This window comes from Lynx rufus, unplaced genomic scaffold (genome assembly GCF_022079265.1).
Source record: "Lynx rufus isolate CCGP_SWC_20201006 ecotype Redwood Valley unplaced genomic scaffold, mLynRuf1.p SCAF_5, whole genome shotgun sequence".
NCBI lineage: Eukaryota > Metazoa > Chordata > Mammalia > Carnivora > Felidae > Lynx > Lynx rufus.
The window spans coordinates 45,347,435-45,359,861 of NW_025814867.1; the positions used below are offsets into that span (position 1 = coordinate 45,347,435).

The window sequence follows — 12,427 nt, forward strand, 5'->3', positions numbered from 1 at the left end:
TAATGACCAGAACTTGCTAATGTGGGCATGTGAAATGTAACCTTGGGAAGGAATGCTCTCCATACCAGGAAGTCTTTGAGAAGGCTTGAGTTCTTGCCATAACTAAAAACCTGATGATGCATTACTGATGACTTCATCCCCAAATGAAAGCTAGCTGCCTGCTTCCATAATCCTAGGGGAGAATCGCACCAACAAGAGGCTAATTTGAAAATAACATAGAGGAGAGACACTTCATTTGCTCTACTGAATAAAATGAAGGAGCCCGTCTATACAAGTATAGAGAAGACACCTTGCAGATCTTGTTGTTCTATAGCACTGAAAGCAACTGCAGAGGGCTTAACAGAGGCACAAAAAAAGAAAAAAAGAGAGAAAAAGTTGCTGATGGGGTTTTTCAGTGGGGTTCCCATGAATGAGGACCGTAGAAGGGAAACGGTCTTCCCCCATATTAGGCTTTTATGACAGCAGTTCTGACACCTCAGACATCATTGTGCATACTGGCTTTCTTTTTAGAAAAAGGGAATGGTTCCATTCCAGTTGATGGTGGCTTCTCTCCACTTGGTTCTGATTAGCATCTCCACTGGAGAAAACCGTCTTCCTGCTACATGTCCATCTCCAGGTTGGTTTCTTTCCCAGTGATGGGAGTGAGTATCTGGGTGAGGAACAGCCAGCATTTAGGCCCTCTATACAGCATTCCAGAGGAAGCCAGGAAGGAAGGGAAACAGGATGGGTGGACAGGAGTTGGGCTCAGCAAGCTGTGTTCCTAGAACTGGTTAAACCCAGGGGATTCCAGTAGATGGTCAGTAAAAATGCCCCATACAAAACATGTGTGGTAACATGGGTGGTTGTGTATTTTGGAACATGAATATTGGTAACTCATGAAATGTACATTCCAGCACCATGATGCGACACATAGAGCCAGGTGTAGATCACAGCATGTTGTCCGGAAAACCAGGAAGAGGAGAGCTCCTCACTTCCCAGTGCTTCTAAGAATACGTTTACATTTTTGGGTGAAGGGTGAGGTAGTCCAGTGGGGTAGTCAAGAACTGGGCTCAAGGGCAAGCTTTGTCGCATATGACATTTGAGAAGGTACTTAACATCTCTCAGCTTCATTTATTCACTGAGTATTTCTTGGCTACCTCAGTTTCTTCTATGTGAAAATAGATATTCTAGTATCTACCTCATATGACATTTGGGAGAACATAATGGGATTACCTGTAAAGCTTCTAATACAGTGCCCAGAAGAGAATGCTTGCAATGCATGTGAGTTGATACAAAAATGATGCTTTCCTCAAGGAAGAGAGTAAAGTAGACCCAATCATATACAGCAAAACCTTGGATTGGGAGTAACTTGTTCTGCTTGTGTTGCACAAGATGAGCAAACATTTCTAATAAATTTTAACTTGATAAATGAGTGATGTCTTGCAAGATGAGTAGTATGTGATGGCAAACGTCATATGGTCACCACTGAGCCAATGGTTTCTGAAATTCTGTTTAATATACAAGTGCTTTGGATTATAAGCATGTTTCCAGAATGAATTATGCTCACAAACCAAGGTTTTACTGTATATATTTTTAAATATATATATTTTTAAATGTAAATATATATTAAAAATGTTTTTAAATGTAAATATTATTTAAAAACATATTTTTAAATGTAAAAATATATTTAAAAACATATATTTTTAAATGTAAATATATATTTAAAACATATTTTTAAATGTAAGTATATATTTAAAAATATGTTTTTAAATGTAAATATATATTTAAAAACATGCTTTTGAATGTAAATATATATTTAAAAACATGTTTTTGAATGTAAATATATATTTTAAAACATGTTTTTGAATGTAAATATATATATTTAAAAATATGTTTTTAAATGTAAATATATATTTAAAAAAATATTTTTTGCGGGGGTGTACCTGGGTGGCTCAGTCATTTAAACGTCTGACTCTTGATTCTGGCTCAGGTCATGATCTCATAGTTCATGAGTTTAAGTCCATGTCAGGCTTTGCACTAACAGTGTGGAGCCTGCTTGGGATTCTCTCTCTCCCTCTCTGCCTGCCCCTCCCCTCTCTCTGTCTCTCAAAAATAAATAAACATATATATTTTTTTAATAAATTTTTTTTTTCAACATTTATTTATTTTTGGAACAGAGAGAGACAGAGCATGAACGGGGGAGGGGCAGAGAGAGAGGGAGACACAGAATCGGAAACAGGCTCCAGGCTCTGAGCCATCAGCCCAGAGCCTGACGCGGGGCTCGAACTCACGCACCGCGAGGTCGTGACCTGGCTGAAGTCGGACGCTTAACCGACTGCGCCACCCAGGCGCCCCTAAATTTTTTTTTTAGTAGACTCCATACCAGTGTGGAGCCCAATGTGGGGCTTGAATTTATGTCCCTGAGATCAAGACCTGAGCTGAGATCACCTCAATTGTCATTGTCTCCCCAAATTAAGTGGGCTAGTATATATTTCTCAAAATTAAATAATTAGGAGCTGCACAGATAAAACAGTCACTAAGATACTTTTCCAGATTTCATTATACTGAAAAGTTGCTTAACGCCAGATCTGGGATGCTAAATGCCGAGTCCAACATCAAACCAACAAGCCTCCACCAGTAAAACCAAGGTGCCCAGTACAGACTCCAAGTCTCATCATGTTTATTCCCTTGTCCAAAGGGCCAATGCTTAAAGACATCTTAGGTTTAGTCTTTTTCCTTAGGAGTTAAAAAAAATTTTTAATGCTTATTTTTGAAAGAGAGAAAGAGTGCGAGTGAGGGAGGTGCAGAGAGAGAGAGAGAGAGAGAGAGAGAGAGAGAGAGAGAGAGAAACAGAATCCGAAACAGGCTTCAGGCTCTGAGCTGTCAGCACAGAGCCCAACTCGGGGCTCAAACTCACGAACCGTGAGATCATGACCTGAGCCGAAGTCGGATGCTTAACCAACTGAGCCACCCAGGCGCCCCCTCTTTTTGAGTTTAAAAGAATATGGTTGTAATTGAAGTGAAATAACCTGTGTGGCTGTCTGCTTCTTCCATTGGGCGTGGAACCTCGAGTTTTGCCGGGACTGCGCCTTAGTGACTGTTGCTCTCCTAGTGTCTGTCCACACTGCCTGGCACTTAATAGAGCCTCAGAAATGCTTTCTGAACTAACCGCAACAGAAATGCGCTCTCAGTTTGCTTACTTCTGTCACTGGATGATCATCCGATCAGTTGTAGGATAGAATCGACCAAATGGAACACACCTTCTGCCCCAATCCCTCTGGTTTTCCATTTCTTTCCTCAGGCATTAAATGCCTTATGCTCACAGATAGAAGTTCCTAGAGAGGGCCTTTTGGAAATTCGGTTCTTCCCCTTTTGTTTTTTCTCTTGCCTAAAACTCATTTGTTCCTCTGTGCTATGTGTAAACCCCCTTGCTCCTATTTAAAGCAGCTTCAGAATTCCCAGGTTGCAAAGCTTGGGTTTAGGACTGTGGGACTCATGCATTGGTTTCATTTCAGAAATCAAGCCTAAACCTTTTCCTGCAAAGCCAGTGTGAATATCTGCACAGCTGGGAAACACCGGCTGCTGCATCTTTTTGAGCGCATTAAAGCACTCGGCACTTGGAGTCTGAAATGCTCACCTACTGTAAGCTGCACAGGCTTCTTCTGTGGGGGCTGGCCTCCGTAAAAGTACAGATCAAAGCGACGCTCCACTTTCCAGTCTGATAAGAGCTGCCTGTTTGTGCTAAAAAGGACACTGGAATTTCCATTAATGTTGCATAGCCAAATAGGTAATTTGGGAGTCTTCAGCCTGCTGCCCACCTGGAAGGGAAGAGGGGAATGCAGATGAGGACAGAGATCTAGTCACATCGCGGCAGATACTGATGCATCATCATGATCAAAACACAGCTCCGAGGCGTCTTGTTGAGCTGGTCCGCGCAGGGCACTCTGCGTGCAATAAGGTTTGAAGTGAAGGCTTCCTTACGAACGAATTTGCCTGTATGAATGGTGTGGTGGGGTGGTCACGCTGTTATTGGGTGGCCTCATGGAGAACATAGAACCGCCTCAGTTTGGTTTTGAAGTTAAGTAGAGAATAAATAAACTGAATTATAAGTGTATGGGTGGAATAAGAGGACTTCAATCTGTCTTTGTCATTGACTGGTGTATTTACTCCTATCCCCCAGATAGGACAGTATTTCATTCAGCAGGTGTTCAGACTTTAGGAAACCATTTAGAATATAGGAAAAAGAAAATATTTAGAATACAAGAATATAGACTATTTTGAATATAGGAAATAGCTCCAGGGAAATGAAGGGAATACACACACACACACACACACACACACACACACACACACACACTCGTGCATATATACACATATTTACATGGTAACATGGAGATCAAATGTGAAGATATACTTAGAGCTGAATATACTAGTTTAGCATCACAATAATATTAAATTTACTCTTGGGGCGCCTGGGTGGCGCAGTTGGTTAAGTGTCCGACTTCAGCCAGGTCACGATCTTGCGGTCTGTGGGTTCGAGCCCCGCGTCGGGCTCTGGGCTGATGGCTCGGAGCCTGGAGCCTGTTTCTGATTCTGTGTCTCCCTCTCTCTGCCCCTCGCCCATTCATGCTCTGTCTCTCTCTGTCCCAAAAATAAATAAACATTGAAAAAAAATTTAAAAAAAAAAAAAAAGAAAAAAAAATATTAAATTTACTCTTTTAACTAGTTTATCTAGTTTTTCCAGGCAACTGTCAATTTAGCAACTCGTGAATTAGATGGACAAAAGTACTACTCTGACAGGCATAGCCCCTGAGTGATATTATAGTGCATTTCTATTTATGGTATCTGCCAGTTTGTTTAAAGAGGCAGGAAAGCACACATTTTTTAAAGATTGCCATTAAAATTCATTAACGTTAAAAACTACCTTTTTTTTCTACTTAGAGAAATAGGCCTGAGCTACATAGAAAAAACCATCATTTTCATGTGATGCCAGGGAAAGCTATGGACCTTCAGCCTTGGTGTGGCTTCCCATAACGGAAGGATCTGATTCTGTTTCTTTTCTTCTCAGTCCTTAGAGTTGTACTGTGTGTTCAGGAACAGATTCTGTTTTATGGAAAATCCAGCTTTGAAAAATTATCACGTTTCATAAACCCAAGTATTAAAGGCTAATAACTTGACATTTTGATTTCTCAATAGTTCTATTCAAATCTCTTCGTTTTGCTTTAGTTTAAATTCTTCAGTTGTGGGTGAGTGGGTGAATCAGAGATGCTTTTGTCTTTAAGGTTTTCACTTTTAGCTACCATAGAAAAATTATATTACTGTGTTTGAAAGACAAGAGTTCAGTTTTAGTTAATAATTTAAAAAAGGGTTGCAAGCCTAGCATCCCAATTTGGACATGATCATTGTAGGTGCAGGATTTGCTTATCTAGTCTCATTAGAATTAGCCCCTCTGGGCTGAGTGTAATATGAGAATCTCACATATCTAACGGGCAAGTCGCCCACTGGCTACATTGGAAATAAAACACAGAGGATATGCCCTTGAAGCAGCCGAATGCGTTTACGTTCCAAGATTCCACCCACAAGTTGCAAATAACATTGCAACCATTCATTAGTTATAAAATAAGCACTTTCTTTCTTAGACCTTTTTGCCATGGTACCTTAGGTACTCAGTTTATATGGAATCAAAATATGATCTACAGGACATGGAAGTATGAAGGTTGGAAAACTTGGATAAACTAATTGGGAAATTGAAGGCTATTTGGAATAAAATGTCACTTATTTTGAAAGTCAAAAGAATGGTATTTTGGGTGAACTTACCCCAATGAAAGTTCCTGCAAATTGTGTCTAGGTGGAGGCAATAGAATATAGACATGTATGACATTGGAGTTTTTGTAATGTAGGCAAAAATCAACTGGCACTCAGGTGACACTCAGCAATGTGCTGACAGCACACTATTGTTACTTTATGCAACAATGCAACAGTTTTCTGAACTCACAGCTCCTCAAGATTTTATTAGAGGAGGAGGAAAATGAAGTAGTTATAAATACAACAGTCTCCAGCTCCCAAAGTAACCATACAGAGACTCCACACTGAGCAAGCAGAGCCTTCCTTACTTGCCTTGAGAGATGCCGGTGAAAAGGAAAATGTCATGCACGACTGTCAAGGCAGTGTAGGTATTAACTCTAAGAGGCAAGCCTTAAGATTACGGCTGAGAACACACCTGGTTTAAAGTGAATTCTGTAGGGGCGCGTTAGGTGGCTCAGTCAGAAGGGTCCAACTCTTGATCTCAGCTCAGGTCATGATCTCACAGTTTGTGGGTTTGAGCCCTGCACTGGGCTCTGGGCTGACAGTGCAGAGCCTTCTTGGGATTCTCTCCCTCCCTCTCTCTCTCTGCCACCCCTCTCAAAATGAATAAATAAACTAAAAAAAAAAAAAAAAAAAGCGATTCCTGCAAAAACAAAGCCAAGCACCTTCTGTTTGAATCCAGCCAAGTATATATCCCCTTCTTTTCTTTTTTTAAAGTTTATTTATTTTTGAGAGAAAGAGAGACAGAACATGAGCTGAAGAGGGGAAGAGAGAGAGAGGGAGATACAGAATCCGAAACAGGCTCCAGGCTCCGAGCTGTCAGCACAGAGCCCCACGCGAGGCTTGAACCCACCAACCGTGAGATCATTACCTGAGCCGAAGTCAGAGGCTCAACCCATTGAGCCACCCAGATGCCCCATCCCCTTCTTTTCTTAGCTTACCACATTATGTGTTTGACTGGAACGTTCAGTTAAGAATTTGTATTGCTTCTGGGTAGACAGTTTATCAGCTACCCCCAGCCCCAAAAGCAGCATTCTAAATATGTTTTATTGGTGAGATTCCCCAAATGCAGAATTTGTGCATGTTGCCTCATGTTGCTATGGTAAAAAGGAAATTAACTTGTGATACAGTAGTGCTATAAATAAAATACCTTTCTCCTTAAGTTCACTCATTGTATAATAAGCCCAAGAGGTTTAGCATTACATCCAGCAATGAAGCCTTTCCTAACATGTATCATTTAAGCCAGTGTAAAATTACAAGGACAGGATGAGGGATGGACAAATTCTAAACACTACAGGGCAAGGATTGAGTCCGTGTAATTCTTTTTTTTTTTTTTTTAACGCCTTCTAGAACAATAGTGCTTACAGTGTGCTTTTGCATAATGAGCTTGATATTGAGAGTCCCAAGGGTCCAGTCTGGTAATTGGAACGGGAGGAAGGTGTTGGAAATTTGTGCTTTCTGCCCTGATTCCTGGTGGAGATTCGCGTGCACGAGTGGTCTGGCTCTCGTCTCTGCACCTGGAACACAAAGTTGATGTAACTTCCTTCAGCGAGTGTGCAGGTAGGTCGTCGTGTTCGCAGGGTCAGCACCTTAGCGATAGAGCGCCGTGGGTGGAGCTTCATGTGGCGGGTGGAGCTTCACGTGGTACTTCTGTGGTTGGATTTCTTCCTACCGGTCCCTTTAAAGGGAATTTCGAGAGGACAGAGGCTACGGCGGGGATAGTGGTACCCTGTGCCACGGCTACCAGGGGAGTAATTCCAGCAAGACCTAAATGGCTTCAGTCCCTTCTAAAAATCAGAGTTGGTTTTTTCTTCTCCGTGGCAGGTGCGAAGATAATGCGAACCTCCTAAGGCTTTCCAGATGGTGTTAGACTCAAACTGCTTTATGTTCTCACTTAGGTATTGGAACCTCACACTCCAACCTGTACCTTCAAATAGAAAAGTGACGGGAGGCTTCGAAATAGTGCCTCATCTTGTAGGTAGCTGGCTGCGTTCCGTAAGAACTGTCAGTCTGGTGGGCTCTGGGGGGGGCTTGCCGTGTCATCTAATGAGAACTCCATTTTTTTTTTTTTTAAATCTCACCCACTGGGTTGTGACATTGGGACTGAAAGACATGTGTTTTTGCAGCCTCTGCAATTTTATCCCAGAGTAAGGAGAGATTTACTTTAGGAAGACAGACACAGCATTTACAGGATGGGTTTCACCAGGACAGCAGAATCTGTTGGCATGCTGGTTTTCTTTTGAACTCGGAAACCTTTCTTACAGATTTTTATTATCAGTGGATACATATAATCCGCTGATATGAAGCACGCAGCCTAGGCAGGAGCCCCTAAATACCCATAAAGTGCTTATGTACCCAGTGGGCACATTCATGAATCCTCTGTAGAGGGGTTACCCTACTCAGAGAAGAAAGGAAGGCAAGTGGCTGTGGGGGTCTTCAATCCAGTGAGCCGGAGAGCACTGTTCTAGAACCACATCTAGTTCTTTATTTTTTTAGTATACGCGCTGCCGAAGCGAGCACATACCTGGTTCTTTCTTGAGCAGACTTTTGTTCAGTTCTAGGGCAGAGGACTCTGAACCATCAGACTTCTGGATACACCACAGTCACGTGGGTCCTCTGGTTAGCACGACTCTGAGTCCCACCGAGGTTGTCCTTCCGGACACACATTTGACGGACCTGGCCTGCCAAACCGGCAGGTGAAGGGGAGCAGCTACTTTTCAGACTGTGCCCCAAGTACAGGTAGTCCACGATCAACCTAAGCAAGTGCTTTAACACAGAAGTCCACGTAAGAAGCTCTAGCTTGTTGAGTCCTGCCTTCTAAACCCTAGCTGTGCTTTTGCCACCATCTAAATGTTAGAGTCTAACATCTGTGTACCTATAATAGATATTACAGGTGATGTCCTACAAATAAGTCTACATCTATATGTAAGTACATAGATACGATAGATTATAAAAGCACTTAGGATGGGATATAATTCTAACAACTGGCACTTTGTATTTATCACTCTATCAGAAGACGAGAAAAGATAACGACAGGCAGCATGGCACAGTGGGCAGAGTGCGGACACCAGCTCTGATGCCTAGTGGGTGGCCATGGGCAAGTTCCCACACCTTTCTCAGCCCAGATTTTCTCGTATTTAAAGTGAATGGTCGAACAACAGACACTGGACTAAACCTAACACTTACACCTTTGAGTAGGAGTGAGGATTAAATGAAATAAGGCATCATTGCAGTGGCTCAGAAAGAGCCTAGCACATAGTGTGTGCTCTATACAAGAGGCTGTTAGCATTCCAATGAGTAAATGAGCTTCATATATATACTTTAGTTACCATCTTCAGGGATGTGAAAATATATGTAGAATTATATATATACATATGTATGTATATATAATTATTTTAATAATATGATGAGTTATGGATTGCTTTTATCTCCAAATAATGAGCTGATATACACAATAAAACAGGCACCTTCTGATAAAAAAAAGTTTACATGTATATATGTATATGTCTAACATAGTCCTATATCTCAGTGGTTCAAGTAAGAAAACTAACCACCAGCCAGGATTCGCTCTTTAATACATTTGTTCTGAAACCAAACTTCCAAGTGCATGACAGAGACAACATAATAAACATCCTCAGGGTTTCAAGCCATTAGGGTACAATTGCAGGCAATTTTCACTGAGGGCAGGATCATAGGAGTCTCCCCGGGGAGAGAACACTGAGTCCAAGAAGGAAGGATGAAAAGTCACATGAGTCACTTTTCGAAAAGATAGAAGCATTGCAGATTTGATTTCTATGTAGATTTTAAAGCTAACCTGCGCAGTTCCCATGCTTTGTCCTACTTCCGATTTGTGAGCAAGCATTTGGATGGTGGTCCCATGTCTGGCACATTTTGCCCTCTTCTCAGCAGGAAAACCCTTTTTTTTTTTTTTTTACCTTATGCCTTGGCCTTTTGACTTACTTTAAGGTCCCTGAGAACATCCACTTTATTATTGGAGGATATTTTAGGCTCTGCAGGTAATTTTCTTTAGAGCATGATTTAGCAGCTGAGCCGACTTGTATAGAGAGAAATAGGATCCAGAGAAAATGGTAGCACGGGATCTCTGTAAATTCTTGACCCTTTGAGGCACACACTCTCTTTCTCTTGGTCTCCCTCTGTCTTTTTGTGGCATACTCTTTGACATAGTCCCTTTTCTCAGAGCAACTGAGCAGCTATTTAGCAAACATCTATTTAATTTAAATTAAAATTTTTTTTTCAACGTTTATTTATTTTTGGGACAGAGAGAGACAGAGCATGAACGGGGGAGGGGCAGAGAGAGAGGGAGACACAGAATCGGAAACAGGCTCCAGGCTCCGAGCCATCAGCCCAGAGCCTGACGCGGGGCTCGAACTCACGGACCGCGAGATCGTGACCTGGCTGAAGTCGGACGCTTAACCGACTGCGCCACCCAGGCACCCCAATTTAATTTTAATTTAAGATGAGGTCTGAGACTTGTCCCCAAAGCCTTGCAGAGAAGGCGAAACCTGTCAACCTTTCTGATACCGATTGAAAGAAAAGACTCTTTCTTGTAATTTTAGTTGCAATAACTAGTTTTCCAACTCTACACGTATGGGTTTAATCAGTTAAGTCTAACGAGATTATTTTTTCTCCCCCTTCCTTTAAATATCAGCTCAACCAGGGCAATTTTTTCCCCCAGAGAATATTGGGCAATGTCTGGAGACCTTTTTGGTTGTCACATTGAAGGGCAGAGCTACTCGCATCTAGTGGGTAGAGGCCAGGGACACATCTAAACGGCCCATAATGCACAGGCCAGCCGCCACCACAAAGAAATGATCCGTCTAAAATGTCCACGCTGAGGCTTCACAGCCCTGCTCTAGAACAGAGGCCTCTAAACCCGGCTGCACGTCAGAATCACTTGTGGGCTTTAAAAATTCCAATGCTCAGATGCTGTCTAGACCAAACAGAACAAGGTCATTGGCTAGGACTGGCTAGGCAATTGTGGCCCAGTGCAAAATGGAAACACAGGGACCCTTATTTAAAAAATTATTAAGAATTTTAGGGTGGTGACAGCAAAGCATTAAACCAAGGGCAAGGCCTTCTGAGTGCGGAGCCCTGTGTGTCTCCACAGCTCCAATACACAGGAAGCTGACACTGTTCTGGGGGATGACCTGGGCATTGGTAGTGTTAAAAGCTCTCCAAGTGGGCCAAAGAGTTTAACAGACACTCCATCAAACAAAATATACAGATGGCCATGACAGGGAAATGAAAATGAAAACAGCAAAGAAATATGACTACACACCCATGAGAATGGCCAAAATCCAGAACACTTACAACACCAAAGGCTGGCGAAGATGTGGGGTAGCAGGAACCCACTCATTGCTAGTGGGAACATGAGAATGCCTAGTTGCTTTGGAAGACAGTTTGGCAGTTTCCTAAAAAAGCTAAACACTGTTTTTGTTTTTTAAGTTTATTTATTTTGCGAGAGAGAGCATGCGTGTGCATGCACACACAAGTGTGAGCAGGGGAGGGGCAGAGAGAGAGAGAGAGAGAGAGAGAGAGCGAATTCCAAGCAGGCTCCACGCTGTCAGCTCAGAGCTTGATACGGGGCCCGAACCCATGAACCATGGGACCTGAGCCAAAATCAAGAGTTGGGACGCTTAACTGACTGAGCTACCCTAACTAAACACTCTTATCATGTGTCCAGCAATTATGCTCCGTAATATCTATCTAAAGACATTGAAAACTTAAGTCCACATAAAAACCTGCACATGATGTTTATAGCAGCTTTACCCATAATTGCCAAAACTTGGAAGCAATCAACATGTCTTTTGTAGGTGAATGGATAAATAAACTGTGACACATCAATGGAATATTATTTAGTCAATTAAATATTATTTATAATATTCCAATGGAATACTATCCAGCACCATAAAGAAATGAGCAATTGACCTATGAAAAGACATGGAAGAACCTCAAATTTATATATTAAGTGAAAGAAGCCAATCTGAAAAGACTACATACTGTGTGATTCCAACCATATGACATTCTGGAAAAAAGGTAGAATTATAGACACAGTAAAAAGATCAGTTACTGTTAGGGGCTGGGGGAGGGAGGGATGACTAGCTGGAGCACAGAGGATTTTTAGGGCAATGAAACTACTCTGTATCATGCTATAATGGTGGACACATGTCATTATAAGTTTGTCCTAATCCATATATTATACAACATCAGTATTGTAATGTAATGTAAGTTATGGACTTTGGATAATTATGATGTGTCCGTGTAGACTCATCAGTTGTAACAAGTATGCCATTCTGGTGGGGGATGTTGATAATGGGGAAGGCTATGCATGTGTGAGGGCAGGGAGTATATGGGAAGTTTCTGTACCTTCTGCTTAATTTTGTTGAGGAAAAAAATTGCTCAAAAAAATGAAGTCAGTTAAAAAACCCAAACTCCCCAGGTGATTTCAATGTGCAACCAGTGTTGAGCTCGCTGTTCTCTAGCATTTATTGCCTATATCCTTCCCAAAGTAATCAGTGTATTTACAGGTACTGGCTCACGTAGGACTCATCACCATATCTGGACACAGAGCTTCACAGTTAGGAGATGGTGAGTGAATGTGGCCAAATAAAGCACTATAGTG

General features: G+C 41.8%; 1 protein-coding gene across 1 annotated transcript in view; it reads right to left on the reverse strand.

Moving 5' to 3' along the window:
• Nucleotides 1-506: 506 nt before the first annotated feature.
• The window catches only part of MINDY4B (MINDY family member 4B), a 36,397-nt gene continuing 24,476 nt past the window's right edge, over nt 507-12,427 (reverse strand). Inside the window, exons 11-12 of the mRNA XM_047099366.1 lie at nt 3,617-3,797; nt 507-649 (exon numbers count right to left, since the gene is read on the reverse strand). Coding sequence (XP_046955322.1) covers nt 507-649; nt 3,617-3,797 — 324 coding nt within the window. The remainder of the gene's footprint in view (nt 650-3,616; nt 3,798-12,427) is intronic.